This window comes from Bombyx mandarina, chromosome 07, assembly GCF_030267445.1.
Source record: "Bombyx mandarina strain Sakado chromosome 07, ASM3026744v2".
NCBI classification, from domain to species: Eukaryota; Metazoa; Arthropoda; class Insecta; order Lepidoptera; family Bombycidae; genus Bombyx; species Bombyx mandarina.
Window position 1 is genome coordinate 3,458,236 of NC_143214.1, and position 21,262 is coordinate 3,479,497.

The 21,262-nt window shown below is 37.0% G+C and overlaps 2 protein-coding genes across 6 annotated transcripts in view; both read right to left on the bottom strand.

Moving 5' to 3' along the window:
* Window positions 1–10,302, bottom strand: part of LOC114241211 (putative glutathione-specific gamma-glutamylcyclotransferase 2) — a 33,090-nt gene extending 22,788 nt beyond the window's left edge. The window contains exons 1-2 of the mRNA XM_028171994.2: window positions 9,821–10,302; window positions 4,851–4,886 (exon numbers count right to left, since the gene is read on the bottom strand). Of these exons, the coding sequence (XP_028027795.2) occupies window positions 4,851–4,886; window positions 9,821–10,018 (234 nt within the window). The 5' untranslated portion in view covers window positions 10,019–10,302. The remainder of the gene's footprint in view (window positions 1–4,850; window positions 4,887–9,820) is intronic.
* A 2,517-nt stretch (window positions 10,303–12,819) lies between these two features.
* cv-c (RhoGTPase activating protein) overlaps window positions 12,820–21,262 on the bottom strand; it is a 334,600-nt gene continuing 326,157 nt past the window's right edge. For 4 of the 5 annotated variants that reach the window (XM_089728608.1, XM_089728609.1, XM_089728610.1 and 1 more), the window contains 6 exons: window positions 21,042–21,136; window positions 20,880–20,903; window positions 19,654–19,791; window positions 19,073–19,213; window positions 18,121–18,321; window positions 12,820–17,022 (listed from right to left, as the gene is read on the bottom strand). In XM_089728608.1, the coding sequence (XP_089584734.1) occupies window positions 16,908–17,022; window positions 18,121–18,321; window positions 19,073–19,213; window positions 19,654–19,791; window positions 20,880–20,903; window positions 21,042–21,136 (714 nt within the window). In that variant the 3' untranslated portion in view covers window positions 12,820–16,907. The remainder of the gene's footprint in view (window positions 17,023–18,120; window positions 18,322–19,072; window positions 19,214–19,653; window positions 19,792–20,879; window positions 20,904–21,041; window positions 21,137–21,262) is intronic. The other variant, XM_028172057.2, reaches the window with a different exon arrangement.

Sequence of the window (21,262 nt, forward strand, 5' to 3'; positions counted from 1 at the left end):
ACAAGCTCACAGCCCACCTGGTGTTGAGCAGTAATGCGTTCCGGTTTGAAGGGCGGGCGTTGTAACTATACTGAGAGCTTAGAGCTTATATCTCGAGGTGGGTGGCGCATTTACGTTGTAGATGTCTATGTGCTCCAGTAACCACTGCCACCAGTAATTTCACAAATTATAATTTTGCGGGTTTGACTTTTATTACACGATGTTATTCCTTCACCGTGGTAGTCAATCGTGAACATTTGTTAAGTACGTATTTCATTAGAAAAATTGTGGTACCCGCCTGCGGGATTCGAACACCGTTCCATCGCTAGATACGAATACAGCGGACGTCTTGTCCTTTAAGGCCACGACGATATCGGTAGAGGAGCTCATGTTATTTGCTGTCGCATTATTATTCTAACAAGACTACCATGTTTGGATTGGCAGAAACAGGAACGTATGCTCTGCTATAGCAATAAATAGATGTAGAGATAGCTTGTCCTAGCCGCAAAGTTTGATGTTGTCAAACTTTGCGGCTAGGACAAGCACGGATCAACAGTCGACAACAGCAGATCACGGATCAACAGTCGACCTTAATGTCAAAGTTGCCGCAACTTGCCGAAATACCATTGATTTGGTCTATAGATTTACACGAAATCTCCATTGGTTAATTTCGAATAATGAAACAAATATAGCCGCCTGGTTGGTTTTACGAAACGTTCGTAAAACACCGTAAATGGCTCGATTAACGGCCGATAGATCGATTAAACTGGACCGAGACTTCGATACGGTTATAGATTAGTGAGGGCTAGCAACAAATACGTGAGGCGATTGCAGTGGTTAACAGCGGATATCGGAGAGGCACATTATTTAGCATACAATTTATTTATTTATTTATTTTATTGCTTAGATGGATGGACGAGCTCACAGCCCACCTGGTGTTAAGTGGTTACTGGAGCCCATAGACATTTACAAAGTAAGTGCGCCACCCTTCAAACCGAAACGCATTTCTGCTTCACGGCAGAAATAGGCGGTGCGGTACCTACCCGTGCGGACTCACATGATGTCCTATCACCAGTAATATATTATTTACCCCAATAACTTAGAGAGACTATTTGTGACAGGGAAGATCGAGGTAAAGAGACCGCGTAGGCGCAGTCCGACACGGTGGTTCGACCAAATCCGCCACACACTAGAGATCCCATTCCACAAAGCTCTTCATGCGACCAACACTTCGATAAAGCGGCACGACACGAGAACCCTCTCATCGTGGCCGCCGGTAACTACATTCCCGATTCTGTGGACAGAGTGGAAAGCAGTCGGCGTCGCCCAAAACACGTCATTTCGGATCCTCCCGATTCACTTACGGTGCTTTTAAGTACCACAAGCATCGGTCATCGTTCTCGTCGAACCCGTCGCTGGCGACGAAGGGCTCGACGAGTAAATTAACCCACAGACACAGCCCACTGAGTTTCTCGCCGGATCTTCTCAGTGGGTCGCGTTTCCGATCCGGTGCTAAATTTTGCGAAGCACGGCTCTTGCTAGGGTTCATGTTAGTTACATTGTCATGTTTGAGCCCCGTGAGCTCTACTACTAGTTAAGGTTACGCTGAAATAGCCTCAAAAGCTATCGGCTTAGACAGGAAAAAAATACTGCCAATGGCCAGAGGCGCTGGAGGGACATTACAAGAAGTAAAATCCTGTCAAAATATGATGGTCACGACCCTCAACAGTGAGGAAACGACGCGAAGAGGATAGGTACAATTAGCATGACATAAATTAAAAAAGTTATTTGTTGTTCAAACTATACCTATTCTATATAACTATTTTTTTTTAAAGATCAGATTTGTAGGTTTAATAGGTACTAGTTTTGTGTTTTAATAAATATTGAGGGTAGGTAGGTTTATAAGGCTGCTTTTAAAGGTAACTTGTCTGTTTATATGCAAGTATTTATTACGTAGAGAGCGAAGATTCGGTATTGCTTCAGACTTAGTACGCATTCTGCAACACGTTGAAATATTCAATATTATTTTAAGTATTTATTATGTTTTATCAAACTATAGGTACGCTTGTTTATTGTCCCAAGTTTATAAGGTCAGTGCTCTGCGTTTTTTAAATATTAAAATGCAGACTATAATAACTAATTAAAAACGTAGTGAATTGCGTTGTTTCTTACAAAACGTTGATAAATCCATACAACTACCTTATCTACACGTAACGCTTGTTGCTGACTTCAAATTTACATTAAAAAAAAAAAAAAAACATATTTTGTAAATCGGTTATCGTTTAGCTCAAAAGTTTTTTTAATTAATTTAATTAATTATCATATTATGTTTATGAGGTAGAGTTTTTGCTGTATTAAATAGGCGGACGAGCTCACCATCACAACATGAATGACCTATCTTTGAGACATGAGGTAAATGGCACAATTGCATTGAATAGCGGCTGCTTATTTAAACAGAAATGCATGACAACTTCCGTGCAGAAATAGGATAGTGGTGTCAACAAATATGGGCATACAATATGTCCTACTCACAGTGACTCAAAGTGTAATTACCAATTTATACACATTAATGTTTCATTGATAACTATATTTAGGTACATGAATATTTCATTTACTTAGTAATTGCATTTGCTAATGCTTTAAATGATTATGTGAAACGAGAATGTTTTTCTTTTAACCTTATAACTTTACCTAAATAAGTTCAAAATTTTAAGTACATAATAATAATTATGTATATACATAAAAATATTGTACTACACACACGAAGTGGCTTTAATTAATGTTAAGGAACATGAAAAATTTTAAGTCATCTATATATATAAAAATGAATTGCTGTTCGTTAGTCTCGCTAAAACTCGGGAACGGCTGGACCGATTTGGCTAATTTTAGTCTTGAATTATTTGTCGAAGTCCAGAGAAGGTTTAAAAGGTGAAATAAATATCAAAATGCTCGGAAGTAAATAAAAATAACAATTTTGTTTTCCCTTTGATGTGTCCCCCGTCGGACGGATTCCTTTTGTTTGTTTTAAGTTTGTTTTAAGTTTATTTTATACAAAAGTTTAGGTATTTTATTTATCGATTGAGGTACTACGAAGTCTGTCGGGTAAGCTAGTAAAATATACAATTTTAGTGCAACAAAATTTCAACTTTTAGAGTCATCAATTAAATTATTATTCTTTTTTTTTTTATTGCCCTTGTAGGCAGACGAGCATACGGCCCACCTGATAGTGAGTGGTTACCGTCGCCCATGGACTTCAGCAATGCCAGGGGCAGAACCAAGCCGCTGCCTACCGTTAACCAAGCCGCTGCCTACCGTTGACCAAGCCGCAGCCTACCGTTAACCAAGCCACTGCCTACCGTTAACCAAGCCGCTGCCTACCGTTGACCAACCCGCTGCCTACCGTTATTCTCCCAATGACCGCATAAATATTTATAATACCTTACTTTTACTTATACTAAAGTTTTTGAGTATGCCTCTCTGTTAATCCTTTCACGCATAAACTATCTAGGGGACGAAACTTCACGATGTAATAATACCAAATTCCATATACACATATTTTAATGCGATATGGTATGCACAACACAACTCTGCCTATTTCTTTTACACAGTGAGACAGTCTTTATACTATAGTTGAGACTTTATACTCATGTGGCGCCCTTAACGTTATGATGTCTGTGGACTCCGGTAACCACTTAACAGCAGGTGAGTCAGTTGCCATGACGACCACAATACTGAGCCATAATGAAAAGTAGAATCAGCAATAGTCAGACCGGAGCGTGACCAGGTTTCACTAGTCAGTTGTAATTTGAAGTAAAGTTAAAATATCCGACCATATTTTTCTTAGGGGTCTATCTTTCTTACTGGTGGTAGGACTGAAGGCAAATTCTGTTTACGGCGGATGTTTAATAATGTCTTTTTTAATGACACTGACAGATAAGCAAACGGTTTAAACGAAATTGTCGCCCATGTCATTAGCAATGTCTGAGAACCGTCAGCGTTCGTCAGCAAGTTTTAAAGGCGAAACATGACGGTATTCTAGAACCTTCGAATTATTCCGTCGAGTTACGAGTATTTAAACGAAATTGTGTGATTTTTTATTAGTAGTTCCCGACGACGATCTGTAACATTTACTCGTTTGAATTCCGCATGATTTATTAGCACTACGTTGGTTTTCCATTGGCCATGACGACCACCATACTGAGCCATGATGAAAAGTAGAATCAGCAATAGTCAGACAGGAGCGTGACCAGGTTTCACTAGTCAGTTGTAATTTGAAGTACAGTTGAAATAACAGACCATATTTTTCTTAGGGAACATTTCATTGTTTTGCCTAATGTGGCTGCGAATGATAATCTTGTATCTAGGTATAGCGTTGCTGATACGAATCAACCAATCCTCAACTGTATCAGAATGGTAATCCCATCAAGTCTGAACGCAAATTCTGTTTACGGCGGATGTTAAATAATGTCCTTTTTAATGACACTGACAGAAAAGCAAACGGTTTAAGCGAAATTGTCTCCCATGTCATTAGCAATGTCTGAGAATCGTGAGCGGTCGTCAGCAAATTTTAAAGGCGAAACATGACGGTATTCTCGAACCTTCGAATTATTCCGCCGACTTACGAGTATTTAAACGAAATTGTGTGATTTTTTATTAGTAGTTCCCGACGACGATCTGTAACATTTACTCGTTTGAATTCCGAATGATGTATTAGCACTAAGTTTGTTTTATTAGGTTTGCTTAAAAGCATAGGGCCCTCAATCCTTCCTTTTTTTTCTTTTAAAAAACTTTGAGAGCTCCACCGACAACTATTTCGTATTTCAACACTCAATAATATTGACCTGCGTACAAAAATAAATATTTATACTCACTTCCTTGTCCTCTATTAGAGTGGCGACGCGACCCGGCTGAAATGAAGAAAAAAAATAATGTTAATTTAACGCGAATAATACGCGCTATTTTTTTTTTGTCTGAATTACGTTTTCTAGAATAAGAAAAAAATATGTTGCTGATTAACAAAGACGATAATTTATTATAAAAATATATACATAAAATATCAGATTTTGAATAATCAAATCTACGACCTTACATAACGAGTGTCTAGTACCTATATTTTTTCTGTACTCATCATAACCTTGACATTATTCAGCGAACAGTTTATATTAAAATTGTTTGCCCATTCCGTTCTGTCAGAAGTATGCCAATAACAGTGTTTATTTGGGATTATTCTATTTCGGTAAAAAGTATTTGCCAAAATTTTAGTACGTACTGATTGATGTATGTTGTTTAAAAAAACACGAAAAACACATTATGAATTGTATAAGCGGTATGTTTTATTTTTATCGATACGCTACATTTTATTTACTTAAGTATTACCGCTTTTACTTTGCGACGAAATTGCCGTTTAGTTGGAATAAAAAAAGATTGTAATTTTTTATAAATTTAGTATTTCTTTATTTCTATCAATGAAAATATTGCACCCATGAAATTAATACATAGGTAATATCTGCCAACATTGTGTAGTCGAAGTCAACAAAATCATTAAAAGGCTGTTTGCAATGCCTCTTGAGTATTGTATTTATGTCCCTACCAAGAAGTTGTCCAAACTTTGGAGAAAGTAGATGATGTCGAAACTTTGGAGAAAGTAAGTAGATGAGGTTGTTGGGGGCATTGCTTAGGTGACGAGCCGGGATTTAACCGAAATGAAGTCTGAAGTCGTCGTGGCCTAAAGGATAAGACGTCCGGTGCATTCGTATCTAACGATGCAACGGTGTTCGAATCCCGCAAGCGGGCACCAATGAAATACGTACTTAACAAACGTTCACGATTGACTTCCACGGTGAAGGAATAACATCGTGTAATAAAAATGAAACCCACAAAATTATAATTTGCGTAATTACTGGTGGTAGGACCTCTTGTGAGTTCGCACGGGTAGGTACCACCACCCTAGCTCTTTCTGTCGTTAAGCAGTAATTCGTTTCGGTTTGAAGGGTGGGGCAGCCGTTGTAGTCATACTGAGACCTTAGAACTTATATCTCAAGGTGGGTGGCGCATTTACGTTGTAGTTGTCTATGGGCTCCAGTAACCACTTAACACCAGGTGGGCTGTGAGCTCGTCCATCCATCTAAGCAATAAAAAAATAAAATTAAATGATGACCGCTTATGATCAAAAGCAATCCAGAGATCTGGAGATTCGTGAACTTTTCCATCAATGTGTCCAGTTACTCAAAGTATATATCTGTCGTCATGCTGGTGTTATTTAGTAAGAAGTTGTGAGGCACGGGCATTAGATCACCAATACAGTGACCATGACTCAATTAAGTGCAACTTTTCGTTTGGGGTATTTACCTAGGGGCTAAACCAGGGTTTAACCGAAATGATGACTACTTATGATTTTCAAAAACATTCCATTTTTCCTTGCAAACAGTGCGGTTCAAAATCCCATTGTTTCTGTGTGTGTTAGGCAACGCAAAGCATGCCTTAATGCTTTTGTTGGTGATCGTTCAGTTCGTGCGGTACCCACCTATCGAGTTTTCTTAATTTGGTAATTTGACGCAATTGGACATACATATTTTTTTTCGATGTTAACTTTGAAAGCTGTTCCTAACTCAGCGCTAGATCGAGTACACCTGTCGCAGTGAAAGCATGAGGTCTTAGCACAAATAGCATGATGACATCGACCCATACTGAGTCCCATGCCCAACTACCAATCCTTTAGATTGAGGTGGAGATTTACATAGTTTTTAGTTGGGTTATTTTTTATTGATGAGGGGACTATTATTACGATTCGAAGACAAATAGAGGTTCGAGAAGATGATCTCATACCTGAATCTACTGACCAACAACCGAGACATTATCATACAGATCAACTGACTTCAAGTCAAACGAATGTGACAGTGTTTGTATGTGCGTCTGGCATTGAGTTTTGTTGCATTGTAAGTTTTCTTATGATTCACAAAAATACCGGTGACATACATACATGATTCTGTGCAGGGCTATAAGATATTCTGACGTAAATTTCATTAAAACTGGGTTTTGCCAAGGTTTTGATCTGATTTACATGCTGTGAAATTATTATGTTTTTTGGTCAGGAGGTAATCGCCGGACTTTCGCCCTCCTTGGGGGATGGCGGGCGGAGTATGTCGGAGTCGAACCGACTAAAACCTCCTGTCGCTCAAAAACCAACGTCCAAACCTCGCGTGAGACAGAACTCACGAAAAAGGAAAAGGGGGGAAAGCGAAGCGTTTAGTGCGAAGCACATCTCTCCCATCACCCTCCCCCTCAGAACGGCGGACCGGCGGTCGCGGGGCCACGACCACCAGCCCTCTCGGTCGACAGGCTATCCGAAGCCCGCTTAGATGGCGCTGGTTAGAGTGAGTGCCTTTTTTGCTTAGCAAGAACACTGCTGAATATACCACCGGATCGGTATTGCGGCCGCGGTCTAGTGCCCTTTGCTTTGTCCTAAACGACAGGGCGCTCTATGGAGACATTTCGTCGCCGAAGGATATGTCCAAAAAATGATAGTATGCGCCCTTGCATGAGCGCCGAGTTCTTGAAGAATGGAGATATTGGTGCGAAGTTTGGTCCATGATAGTGTATATTTCAATATTGAACTATTATTTCAATACTACATAGTATTTAGTTAGATGCAGAATGCAAACATTAAGTTAAAAATTAAGGGCTAATTTGCATGTTATAATCACTTTTTTTTTTGCATTAGAAGCCGTGAGGTTTAAACCAACTAAGTCTCCCCTCCCCATTTGAACCAACTAAAGCAACCTTAATACATCTCTAATGAAACAGAACACTGCACAGATGAAGAAAGAAAGGTTATCAAACCACTCGCAATTATTATCACTTGAAACTTTTGCCTTCCTGTTATTACTAGTAATACACTTGTTCTTATCAAAGACAGACAAGCTAATAGCCCCGCTAATTGTGTGTGGTCATGGCAGGAAAATACAGCAATCACAAAAAAGTACAAACAAGCCTTGCCCTTGTGGATTTCCTTAAGGTTAGAAAAAAATATACATGTGATAGTGCGTCGGGGACACTGTTACTTCGAGTTTATTTTAGACTGAATGGTGCATGGCAAATCAATATCATGAGATATACTCAGGCAAAAATAATTATAATAAAAATAATAACCTGCTCCTGTGGCTAATATATATATAGGCTATAGGCAGGTAAATCCAGGAGAAAGTTATAAAGGAACACGAGCCGCACCAATGAGGATTGTCAATGCAAGGAGGAGTGGCCAATATAGTAGAATTGCTATAGTAAACAGGACACATAGAATCATTTTAAAAAATTTGCAGACAGATCCAAAGTATCTTTAGACTCAATATAACAATTTCCTTGTAAATAGCTTTTTGGATTCATTTTTATTGCATAGATGGGTGGACGAGCTCACAGCCCACCTAGTGTTAAGTGGTTACTGGAGCCCATAGACATCTACAACGTAAATGCCGCCACCCACCTTGAGATATGAGTACTAAGGTCTCAGTATAGTTACAACGGCTGCCCCGCCCTTCAAACCGAAACGAATTACTGCTTTACGGCAAAAATAGGCGGGCGGGAGGCGCGGACTCACAAGAGATCCTACCACCAGTAAAATTATTAATGTAACTACACCATAGAAAAACTCAAAGTACCAAATCGACTTTTTCATGTTATATTTAAGATTGCCAGTTGAAAATATTTTGAATTGCCGCAGTTGCCGACATGATTTCGTGTCATAACTAAATGGCACAGTTATTTATTTCTTTTAATGATTTTTGTTAGTAGATTTTGGTGCTTTACGTTACATTATTCAATGAGATTAAGTTTATAGTCTGGCCAGCGAATCATGGCACAACTAAATAGCGGCAATCCAAAATACCTTCAGTTGGCAACATTAAAGATAACATAACACGATTTGATACATTTGTGTTTTTCTATGGCATAGTCACATTAATATAAAAATGCAAAACTACCCTTTCATGCTATATTTAATGTTGTCAGTTGTAGATATTTTGAATTGCCGCCATTGTAAGTAGTTGTGTCACGATTCGATGGCCATACTCTATTTACATTGATTAAAATACCTATAAAAACAGTCATTTATCCTAAAACAAAAGAGTATTAATTATTTTTTACACTCGATTTCCACTAAATCGATCCTATTTTATGGATGCTCTAATTCTAATCCGCACGTTTGTGGAGCTAGTTACGTATATTGAAATAAGTGTTGCAGATGTTTACAAAGATAGTTTAAAACAAAAAATTGAATTCAACTTATTTTCTACACTTGGCCATTGTCAATGAAGCTAAGATTTCAATAGGTTAATCAAGCAAAATAGACGAATTTTTTGGTACATATCCCATTCGTGTAACGCTTAGGCCCAAAATGGGGTTTCTCCTTTAAGCTTTTGAATTTTAGAAATATTGAGTATATAATTGACAGTTTATTATTATTATTGAGTATATTATTTACAGCAAAGGCCTGTCATTAATAATAAAATACATACATATATCTGGATTCTTATATTAAATTTAATATTTAGATCAACACTCAATCATTTATCACTTTGTATACACATAATACTTTGTTTATAATCTTAATATAGGTATTAAGGTGCTGGCTGAGAGTTATTCTGTTGCAGATGTCCAGTAGTAAGGACTAAGGTATGATTTAGTGGGAGATACAAAAATGGTACTTCTGTTTATTTTCAATACAAATAAAAATCAAACTTGAAACTCAATTTTCCAGTAGGATCCCTCGGCTTTTAATAGCACTTGACGTACTCTAAGCAGTCTCAATTATATTTCAAACCTGATGAATTAGGAACTTTAAGCTTACCTTATCTTCTGTTCCACGATGAGTGGTGTTCCCTTGCCAGAATCTCCTTGAAAAACCTTTTACATAACCAGTCAAGGATTGCTGGTATTCGAACCCTGGATTCCAGCAGAGGGAACCATAACCAAATACCCAGAAAGGTTCCTTGTTAGATTCTGTTTTTGATTCGGAACTGCTCGTTTCGTTTCTTAACTTATCCATTTTTGTATACAAACACAAACAGCTTTTATAATTGAAATAGTAACACTTAAATTCTAATAGAAAGTGTGAAAGCAAAATGATAAAAAGACAAGTTAAATGTTTTCAACGGGCATACATTGAAAAAAATTTTTTTTCATTTATATTCATATCTCGCGCTTTTAAATTTTAAATTTACACTATAATTTAAATAACTTCTACGCTAAGAGTTATCCATCGCTCTTTAGATCTTAATGCAAACTGACGAGTGACGATTTTAGATAGGTGACATTGACGTTATATTTTGCGCGAATTACGTTACGTTGTACGTAATATAAATTGTCCAATACTGATTCACATTGATTCGGCATTTAATTTAAAAAAAAACATAGGTACAACATGTATATAAAAATTCTTCTACGCCTTTGCGGTGACAAAGAAGTAAAAACTTTACTATTTATAGAAAACATTTTTTTGAAATGAATGAAACTTATGCGTTCGACGGAACGACACGTATTTCTAATAGCAGCCATACAACTTTTTCAGCCAATCACAGTGATCACCTAGAAATTTCGTAACGCTATTGGTCGAGACCTGCATGATGCAATTTTTGAAGTTCTTTCCAAGTCTAGTTGGTAATTATTGTATTGACTGAGTATTGACTCTCACCCATTAAAAATACCGTTGAGGTTAATGGCAGTGGAGGGTTTGTAAAATACTAGCATAGTTTTTGACGCATAAGTAGATTGCCGCCGTAGCCCACATGACTGGATACTTACTTAAAAAAGCTATACACCATGTGATCGAAAAATTGATTGCTTGTCCTAAAGCTCTCTGTTGTCTTTTCTTACTCCCTCATTCAAAAATAATTATGAAGTCTCCTTTATTTTATTAAAAACCATATCATTTATTTCAACTTAAATGTAATTAAAGCATAGATAGGTCTTGTTTTAAAAGCCCAATAACAATTCGATATTCAAATAAAACACGAAACTCTATTAGCAATCCTTTAATTCACAAAACTTTTCATATAAACAAGCAATTTAATTATTTTTCAAAATTTTTTTTTCCTCCCTTATATTCTTTAATTCGACTGAGTTTGGCTGACTAAACTACACTTTTTTTACCTTCTTAAATTGTTTTTAACTGCGTCGAACTCACATTGTGCACGCATGAACATAATATAAACATATTTTGTAATATGAAACTGCCGTAAAACTGGAATAGATCAAAAATAAACTCCTGAGACATTGTGTCAAAGATTTATTCTGAGTCTAAAGCACTGATGTTATATTATCTACCAGTCTCGTTAGTATAGCTAGCTATTTAAAGCAGTAAAGAGTTCGATATGTGACTAGCCCATAGCCACAACCCGGTTTCTCGCCGGATCTTCTCAGTAGGTTGCGATCCGGTGGTAGATTCTGCGACGCACTGCGCTAGAACCAGTGTTAGCAAACTCTCTCAGGTTGCCCCTCGGTCACCGTTCTAGTCGAATCCGTCGCTTGCGACGAAGTGAATTAACTCATAGACACAGCCCACTGAGTTTCTAGCCGGATCTTTTCAGTGAGTCGCGTTTCCGATCCAGTGGTAGATTCTGCGAAGCACTACTCTTGTTAGGGCTAGTGTTAGCAACATTCCGGGTTTGAGCCCCGTGAAGTCACCTACCGATCCGTGTGTACTTATAATAGCCTCTTAGGCGGCCAATGATTGAAATGAAAAAAAAATCTGTTCTTGAAGAGTTAGTGTTGGACTGGACAGCGCCCCTTATTAGTGTCTCGCATACTTCACCAGCTTTTAGGCTCGGTCCACAACATAGACGAAAAGTGAAAGAAAACCTAAAGACTTCGGAGTTTTTCGTATCTTGATCATGCAGGAACTAGTCACCGTTGACGCCCTAGACACGTCCTTATGGGTCCATCAGATCCAATAACCCTTGCATTAGACACCTTTAGCTCTAACACTAGGAGTAGGAGCCCCGGTAACTGTACTCATCGAACTTGGCAAATAGTTCGACGTGCAACCTAACCTAAACATCAGCCCGCTTAGTTTTTCGCCGGATCTTCTCAGCGGGTCACGATTCCGATCCGGTAGTAGATTCATTCGCGAAGCAATCACTCTTGAGTTGTTAGGTCTCCTTTGGAGGCGCTAGAGTAGCTGCTAACAAATCCCTGCCCTCCTGACTTAGCCCTTGCTCGCTCACCTGCCCTGGTAAAACTGGAAAGGCCTCTGGGCCACCAGTAATCTCTCATACATAAAAAAAAAAGTTTTTCGTCTAGCCCAATTATGATATGAGAAGCAAACTTATAATATGGGTAAACAAAGATTGTATCAAAGAGGCAACAAATAGAACAGCTATAATAAATCTTTAGTATTACAATACTTCCGTAGACATCTTTAAACATTCTCGAGCACCCCCTATAAACTTGACTGATAGTAAAGAAATAACGATGAAATAACTTCGTGTGATAAAAATCAAGGCTGCAGAGATTGTTTGCTTAATTACTGGTGGTAGGACATCTTGTGAGCGCGAACTCGTCGGAAACACCAATAACCCTGCCTATTTCTGCTGTGAAGCATCACTGCCTCTCGGTTTGAAGGAAAATGCAGCTGTTGCGCTTACAATAAGGAGATTTAGAAAGCATGTCTCAAGGGGGTGGTGGCATTTATGTTGTTGAATACTATGGTCAGTAGTAACCACTTAACGCCAGGTGGGTTGTGAGCTCGTCCACCTATCTAAGCAATAAAACGTTTCCAATCGGGGAAAAGTTTGGGTAAAGCTAACTGTTAGCTAATCAAGATTTTAGAGAGAGAAAAAAAACACAAAATTAATTCAGTAAAATATGGTCCATATATTTTTCCATATCGAATAAAATCACAATGCGTTAGTTATTTTACACAAATATAACTAACCGACAAAGAGTATTTTACGGTGAATATTTCTGCTATTTCACATTTACGCTACATAATATGCCCTGAAGAGAATTATATCCGATAAAAACATTAACAATTTATAAGAGTGCAGAAGATTAACTTCAAAAATACGTTAAACATTTTTATATATATATTATATAATTCCTCAACTCGGTAATAAATATAGAAATATACTGAAATTGGAATGATTGTTACAAACTGGAAACATGTGTAATACGGGTCAATAATTTAGGATAGCCATATCATTTATATTATAGATTATAACACGAATACAATTATTGAATTTCGAATATTATAAACAGGATAACGCTTGAATCATGTTCAAAAGGTGACATGTTTCTTAGACAAAAATCCCCGTTTAACATTACAAATAACGAATTTAATATTACGTAGGTAAGTATCAGTTTTGTACTACAATGACGCAGGGGCTGCAAACATTCATAGGTATTTGTATGTATGTATTACTTTAGAATATATCAGGGACTTACGAACTTTAGCAAATTTACTTATCCTTTCCTCTACGTCACAGATAAAATTACATAATAATATATCATAATGTGATGTTTTATTATTATATTATTATTTAAATGCAACTTACAGCAACATTACATGTTTTTTTTCATCAGATCTTGTTTAGCTAAGCAAACGCCAAATATTATTTTTTAAGTGACATGAAAAAAAATTTTTTTTTTTTAATTATCACAAATTAAAATTGCTTTCAAAATGACTCCGTTACATATTTTATAAATTATAATTGCATGTTGCCCAGTAGTAAACCTGTCCAAGGTAATTCTTTCTTAACGACAGTATGGAGACAATGAACGTGGCGATTACATTTATGACCATTGTTAATGACAGGCTCAATAGTAATCTGATATAAGCAAAAGTATATTTGTTTTGTGCTGTTTCTCTAACTCTCTCAAACATGTATGTTGCTGCTTAAGGCGTATAACTACATAATATATACATATAACATTTATATACTAGAAACGCACCGAGAACTTGTGATAAAGTAGGTAACTAATTTTACAATAACCATTTGAGATTACAGATCATAATATCAATTAATATTTACAAGAATATCTTCATAACGCGATATTTGGCTTTGAAGTGTTTATTTTATGAGGAAAATCTCTGTGGAATGTTCTCGGGGGAAAAACTTCGAAGAAAATCCTGTCTTTTATTGTGGTCATAGTCGGTAGTCATCTTATGAGGTTTTTACGTCGCCAGTTGAAGACGATGATTATATATTACTAATATTTATATATTACTAATCTACGGAAAATACTGGGAAAAATCTTATTGATTTTCTTTAGAGATAGCTGTTGACAATTTTTATAAATGATATGAAGAAAAAAGATCTCAGAGAAAATTGAAATAATACTTTTCTCATCATTTATGATACTGGCTGGTTATTTTTCGTTACACAATAAGACCACTTTTTTTTTATTTGTATCTCAACTATTGCGTTACTATAAAACGAAACCAGAGTTGGAACGTTGTCACGCGATTATTGCATGCAATTTCAAACGTCGACAAAAGTGTTTATGGCCGAGAAAGTTCTTTTTTCTTAGTCAGTATTGCAAGCGATGCAACTGTACTACGTGTAAGTGGGACTTATCATTTTTCTCTTATTATGTAGAAGAAAGCGATAGGAGATATGATCTAGAATGATCCGAATACCTTTTATAGAGATTCTGATTCGATCCAGAGAGGGTCCCGATTTAGTAGTCTCTCGCTGCTCTATTCAACAGCCTATCAACAATTATAATATAATACGGGCCAGCAATGAGGATTTGAATTAATGTATTTGAAGAATTTCATATGACTATTAAGAGATTCGGAATTTTTTTATAGATTGGCCCGATATTACCAGATATTGGCGCGAAGGCGACCCGATTCATGAATAACAATGCTATTAGAGTTGTGTCGTGATAGAAATATTTGATCTGCGCTTTCAGGATATTTTTGTGGCTTAACGTCATATAATTAACTGACCCTATCAAATTCCTCCGGTAAAGACACACCGATAAAAATATAACAGAACTTTTTTATTTAACCGGGTTATTTGACATTTAAAATTATAGTCTTAATTGTATTTTCAACGACCGCATTCTTTGTTAGAATTTTATTCGAATTTAAAAAAAATCATCTTGTTTTAGCGCTTGATTACATGTAACTTCGAAGTATTCCAGAACATTCCACAAATAAACGTTATTGCTAATATTATTATTAAAAATTGTGATGCTTATAACACCTAGACATTGCTAAATAACTATTTACAATCAGACTTTTTACAACGCGATCGACTTACTAAATTTTTTTTTTCCGGGAATAAATAGTAATTATTTCGACCCAATGTAAGAAAATTATTGAGATTCCACAATATTCTTGATTCAGAACAATAATAATTATTCTTAAAAATACGACCGAGTAGGTACCACAGAAATTACTTTACTACTCTGTCAGAACAGGAGCCAGTAATAAAATTCAAATTCAATAAGACTATATTTTATGTTTTGTAACTTTGTTAATGTTAAAAAAAACCCGGAAAACAAAGAGTCAAAAGTATGTTTTAAATAAGAAAAATATTTTCCAGTTTTTCGTTTTTTTTCTAAACACAACCTTGTGCTTAGTGCGAGTTTTTTAACTTTCTCGATAGCGTAAAAGTTAACCCAATTTTGTATGCAGTTGAAACAGCGCCCCTAGCGGCAAACGTAGGCAAACGATCCCATTCCATACAAATATGAGCTAACTTTTACGCTATCGAGAATGTTAAAAAACTCGCACTAAGCACAAGGACTCTCTCGAAAAAGGCGAGTTTATTGTGTGCAATGACAATTATCGTCTAGAACTAGCCGCACTATGATAAAACTCGGATCGATATGTTAACAATGATGAAAAATAAAGCGACACTCGCATTTTAGAAAAAAATCTCATTGCATATTGATTTTGTAGTCTGTGCTTGAGTGTTGCCTGTATTTAATCATAATGAAGAGTTATTAATAATTTTCAACGAAGCTATGTACGTATCTTTAACACTATTATTCCTAAACACACAACAGGTACGGTTTGAATGTGATCCATTTATTTAAATATTGAATTACTTTAAAGTTTTTATTTATAAAATATGACTAGTGATATGTAACGATAACTTTACATATGTTAATGGTAAAATATTATTATTTCATATAGTTTTTTTTTTAAAGATTTATTATATTCTGTTGTCGATATGAATGTATTTAATATCGATAAAAAAAAATTTTTTTCTTTTTTTTTTCATATTCTATTATGAGTAAGGTTCGAGTTTATTATATTCTATGAATTATTTTTGTCGATATTAAATACATCCACATCAACACTACGATATACTTTTCAGACATAGAAATACATATTGCATTAATAAAATATTTACAACGCACCATAGGGTTTCTCCAACTAAATTTACTAATTATATCTCAAATAATTCAGGCTTTTTGGTGGCTCCCTTCACGGGATAACAAGGATCCAAAACATTTAAAATGGAGGTAGTTAAATGTTTAGATATATATGTATATATAAATTTAATCTAATATTATGCATTTTAAATCTTAAATCCTAATACGAACTTGAATCCCAAAGAGATGAATTAAATATACGCATGCGATATGCGAATAACATCAACATTTATCGTAACGAGATTAAAAACAATCGGATAACCGATTAAAATTTTTGGTCACGAATATCGATAATTTAATATTTAAAACACTCACGAACATACATTGAGAAGTATTTTAGGTAAAATTTGTACAACACATTTTAAAATTAAAACATAACATTTAACACCAGTACTAGGTCCGACGCTATTGTTATTTAAATATATATCGATAGCGGCCCCATTGAAATTATCGACCTTATTCCGTTCACCTTAGAGTCCGTTTCACGCACAGATGACGTCACCACGCCTACTTAAGCCAGGGTTGGCTTAAGTGGAATGCTTGGATCATACGTTGGATTCCGGGCCTTCCGTGTTGTGCTTGAACGAGGCCCGAATCCTGGCCAAGTACAGGGCGCAGATGTGCCCGTAGCATTTGTTGTACCATTCTGGCGTTCGACCCCTGAGAATTACAATGATAAAATATTAAATTTGTAATACAGCAAAAGAATAGTTATTTGTTGAGCTTCCGTTAAATTTAGTCGCTTTTTATTTAGAATTCTTATTTTTTTAGGTTATGATTTTTTAATTTTTTTTATTACTTAGTTGTTTGGACGACCTCACGGTCCATCTGGTGTTAAGTGGTTACCGGAGCCCATAAATATCTACATACAACGTAAATGTCGCCACCCACCTTGAGGCATGAATTGTAAGGTCTTCTTACTTTTTTTAGCAGTACAACGGCTGCCCCACCCTTCAAACCGAAACGCGTCACTGCTTCACGGCAGAAACAGGCAGGGTGGTGGTACCTACCCGTGCGGACTCACAAGTCGTCCTACCACCAATAAGATTGTGACATATATGTGACGTAATTCGGACACACAGAATTTATCCAAGCTCATATTGCACGTATTACTATTTACTAATATCAAAACACGTGTTTTTAAATTTAATCTATGTCCGTTTGTTTATTCAGAATAAGATCTGAAACAGCACAAAACGATTCTGAAGGGAGGTCCATTGGTATACAATAAACGGTCGGGTTATTACCCGATAATAACTTCGAAGCGTTTGAAGGATATGAGGTCTGGTGTTTTTGTGTCGATGATTCTATGTCGGGGTTCAAATTCTGCAGGTCATTGTCATGAGCGACTTCTTTTTGTTTTTTTATTGTTTAGATGGGTCGACGAGGTCACAGCCCAAATGGTGTTAAGTGGTTACTGGAGCCCATAGACATTTACAACGTAAATGCGCCACTCACCTTGAGATATAAGTTCTAAGGTCTCAGTATAGTTGCAACGGCTGCCCCACCCTTCAAACCGAAACACATTACTGATTCACGGCAGAAATACACAGGGCAGTAGTACCTACCAGCGCGGACTCACAAGAGGTCCTACCACCAGTTCCTTGATTCTTATTTCTATTGTGAAGAAATTATGCGTTTTGGTTTATAGGTAGACAGGCGTTCTATTAAAATCGAGACTTCGAGCCTACGCTCCTGCCGCCGCCCGACTCCATGAGTTCCAAATCCAAATTGAATCAACGTTGCGTGCATACTCACATGGTGTCGACCCTGGCCAGGTGCACGAGGCGGCTGCGCCCCTTGCCGGCCGGCTGCGCGAGGTACCGGGAGGCGAGCACCACGCCGCGCGGGCCGCACGCGGGCGCCGCGCCGTGCGCCACCGACGTCTCCGCCACGGCGCACCACCCGCCCCCGCCCCCACCCCCACTGCCGCTCCCACCACTGCTTTGCTGCCACGACCTGAAGCCAACAAACGATAAATAATAAGGTACCTAATTACTGAAGATTTCAGACGCCTCGAGAAGGTTGTTAGTAATGTTTACTTTTACATCGGAAGCCTCAACCTTTGAGCCTATTTCTGCCGTGAAGCAGTAATGCGTTTCGGTTTGAAGGGTGGAGCAGCCGTTGTAACTATACTGAAACCTTAGAACTTTTAAATCAAGGTGAGTGACGCATTTACGCTGTAGGTGTCTATGGACTCCAGTAACCACTTAGCAACAGGTGGGCTGTGAACTCGTGCACCCATCTAAGCAATCTCGGCTGTTTTGTAAAAGTTGTACAACATGTTTTGTAAAAGCTTTCTTAAGTGGTAATCGGTAGCTTAGTTGTACCCTTAGCATTATTCATGTCCATTGGCGACGGAGACAGCTCATAATTAAGTGGGCCGCTTTTTCATTATTCAATACAAAATCGCGTCTTAAAGACTGAAACCAAAATATTTAAAAAAATATATTGATAGCCTTGAGAGGCTATGCCAGCGTAACTTAACAAATAGGTGAGCTCACGAGGCTCAAACTTGACGATGTTGCTAACAGTAACCCTACAAGCAGAGCAGTGCTTCTCAGAATCTACCACCGGATCGGGAACGCGACCCACTGAGAAGATCCGGTAATAAACTCAGTAGGCTGTGTCTATGGGTTAGTTTACTCGCCGAGCCCTTCGTCGCAGGCGACAAGTTCGACAAGAACAGTGACGAAAATCTTGAACTCACCGCAAAACGCAGTACTCCCGCGGCGGGAGATTGATGCAAGAAGCCGATACGTATTGGAACACTTCGGCGTTGGCACCAAGTTTTTCTGCAATCCTCCACTTCACCAGCGAGTCATCCCAAATATGCCGCTCGCGGAGGATTCTAGAAGGACAGTTATAATTTAAATATATTTTATAATATAAAGCGTGATTCATAGCATACAGCGTATTCTGTAAGTAGTGTAACTATGAAACTTAAAATACTCGCATTCCATATGCATGTATCCCGTTAGGCTTAAAATATGTCTAAATACCAATATAGCAATAAAAACAAAAGAAATGCAAAACATTAAGCACAAGAATTACAATAGGTGGTATTATCCTTAAGAGTGACCTATTGCATATTTGATAACCTTCAAGTTGACAAGCATCATCTAGGGAAATATATTAATTGCTATACTCGTAGCTACCTTTTGAAATAAAGTTTGATAATAATATTATTATCATGATAATATTTTCTATTCTACATTTAAATAAGTAAATATATTATAACACTTCATTTAAATTAATTAAATTCAGACAGAATAGACGGAAATAGCTAACCTTTGAACTACCTCCTGTGGCGGGGCTTCCACGTCTGTAGTCGCCCTCCACAATCTGAGTGGATGACCGTCTCCCACTTTCTTACAGCAGAGCTCCACATGCGGCGCCGCACCAGAAACTGACATCCATCCTCTTGTTCTGTAAGTTCACAATCATAGTCAATTGCCAGAAGTTTTTTGCACTGACTATGGCAGAATTGTTTTGTCCGTGCAGTTTGGGTCATAAAAAATCGGAGCGGTGAAGCGAGTATTTCGCTCTCTCTTCCACTCACGAGCCTTATAGACGGGCATAGTGATGCGCATTATTGTTGTCGATAAGCGTTATCGATAGTGTATTTAGTTTTGACATTTTGTGGGTTAGTGATAAAAATGAAAGAAAAAATCACTAATCGAACACTTACACCACAAATCGCCGTAGCAAGCTAACGAGAACGGCAGAAATTAACACTTTGAAACTTTTCGGGATCTATTCTTATTTCAGTGAAAATTTTTAACACATTGTTGATAACAACACGTGTTATTTTGAATAAATTCTGCCATTTTGATACAAAACAAAGGAGTAGCCATTGTGTCACTAAATAAATTCAGAGAACGAATGCATAAAAACACATTTCTCTTCGACATAATGTACTATAATTTGCAGGTAAGTACAAGTGACTCATAAGATAACAATGTTTCACTACCCTTCGTATACCACCCCGCCGCCGTGTACCTGCCTTCGATGACTCATTTGTTTTTATCGATAATGGCGTTGCGCCCGCGCAACATGCTCACCGCCCTAGCCGGGCTATGTTTTATGACCCAAACTGCACGGACAAAATAATTCTACTATAGTTAGTCCAAAATTCATATTCAATCAATATCAATTAAAAGTAAGTAAAGTTTAGATTTTTTATTAATTTCATATATTTAGTTCGTTGTCAAATAAGTTTTAACATTTCAAAAAATTGTTACAGATTACCAAATTTAATACAAATAGATAAACACTTTACACAGCTAAGTGGCCACGAAACATCTACAATGAGAATGAAGTGAGAGTTGATCTTAAAGAATCATTACAATTCTGTTCATTATTAATATCATTAGTAAAAGCAGAACAAGTTAAAAATGCTCTAGTAATTATCAGCATATCATCTAAATAAAGCGCTATATTCAAGATCAGAACTGCAGTAATTCTCTAAAGATGATCGAATGTCAGTGATAAACGCTCTAACACCGATGTCTCACCTCTTTCCCGAGCGGCCACAGACTCTAAAAAGCATGAAAAAAGTTAGATCTATAAGAAGTGGCAGTTGGAAAATAAATTTATACATATCTATAAGTAGAATAAAGTATATTGGAGTTAGTCGAGTTTTGTTTACCGTAAATCTATTAAAGATCAATACGTACTTTTCTTTGGCTTCTTTGATTAAAGCTTTGATGCAGGCCTGCTGAAAACCTTTCCAGTCTTGATTGAAATCAGCTCCCAATTCTTCTAATGACACCTGAGAATCAACGAATTTCGTGAATTCAATGAAGCAATTTAGTTTTGTTCGCCTCCTCTTGTGTTTGTTTTTACAGGGGGATTTAAAAGTTGAGTAATGATTCATGATTTGAGAGACTATTTTATA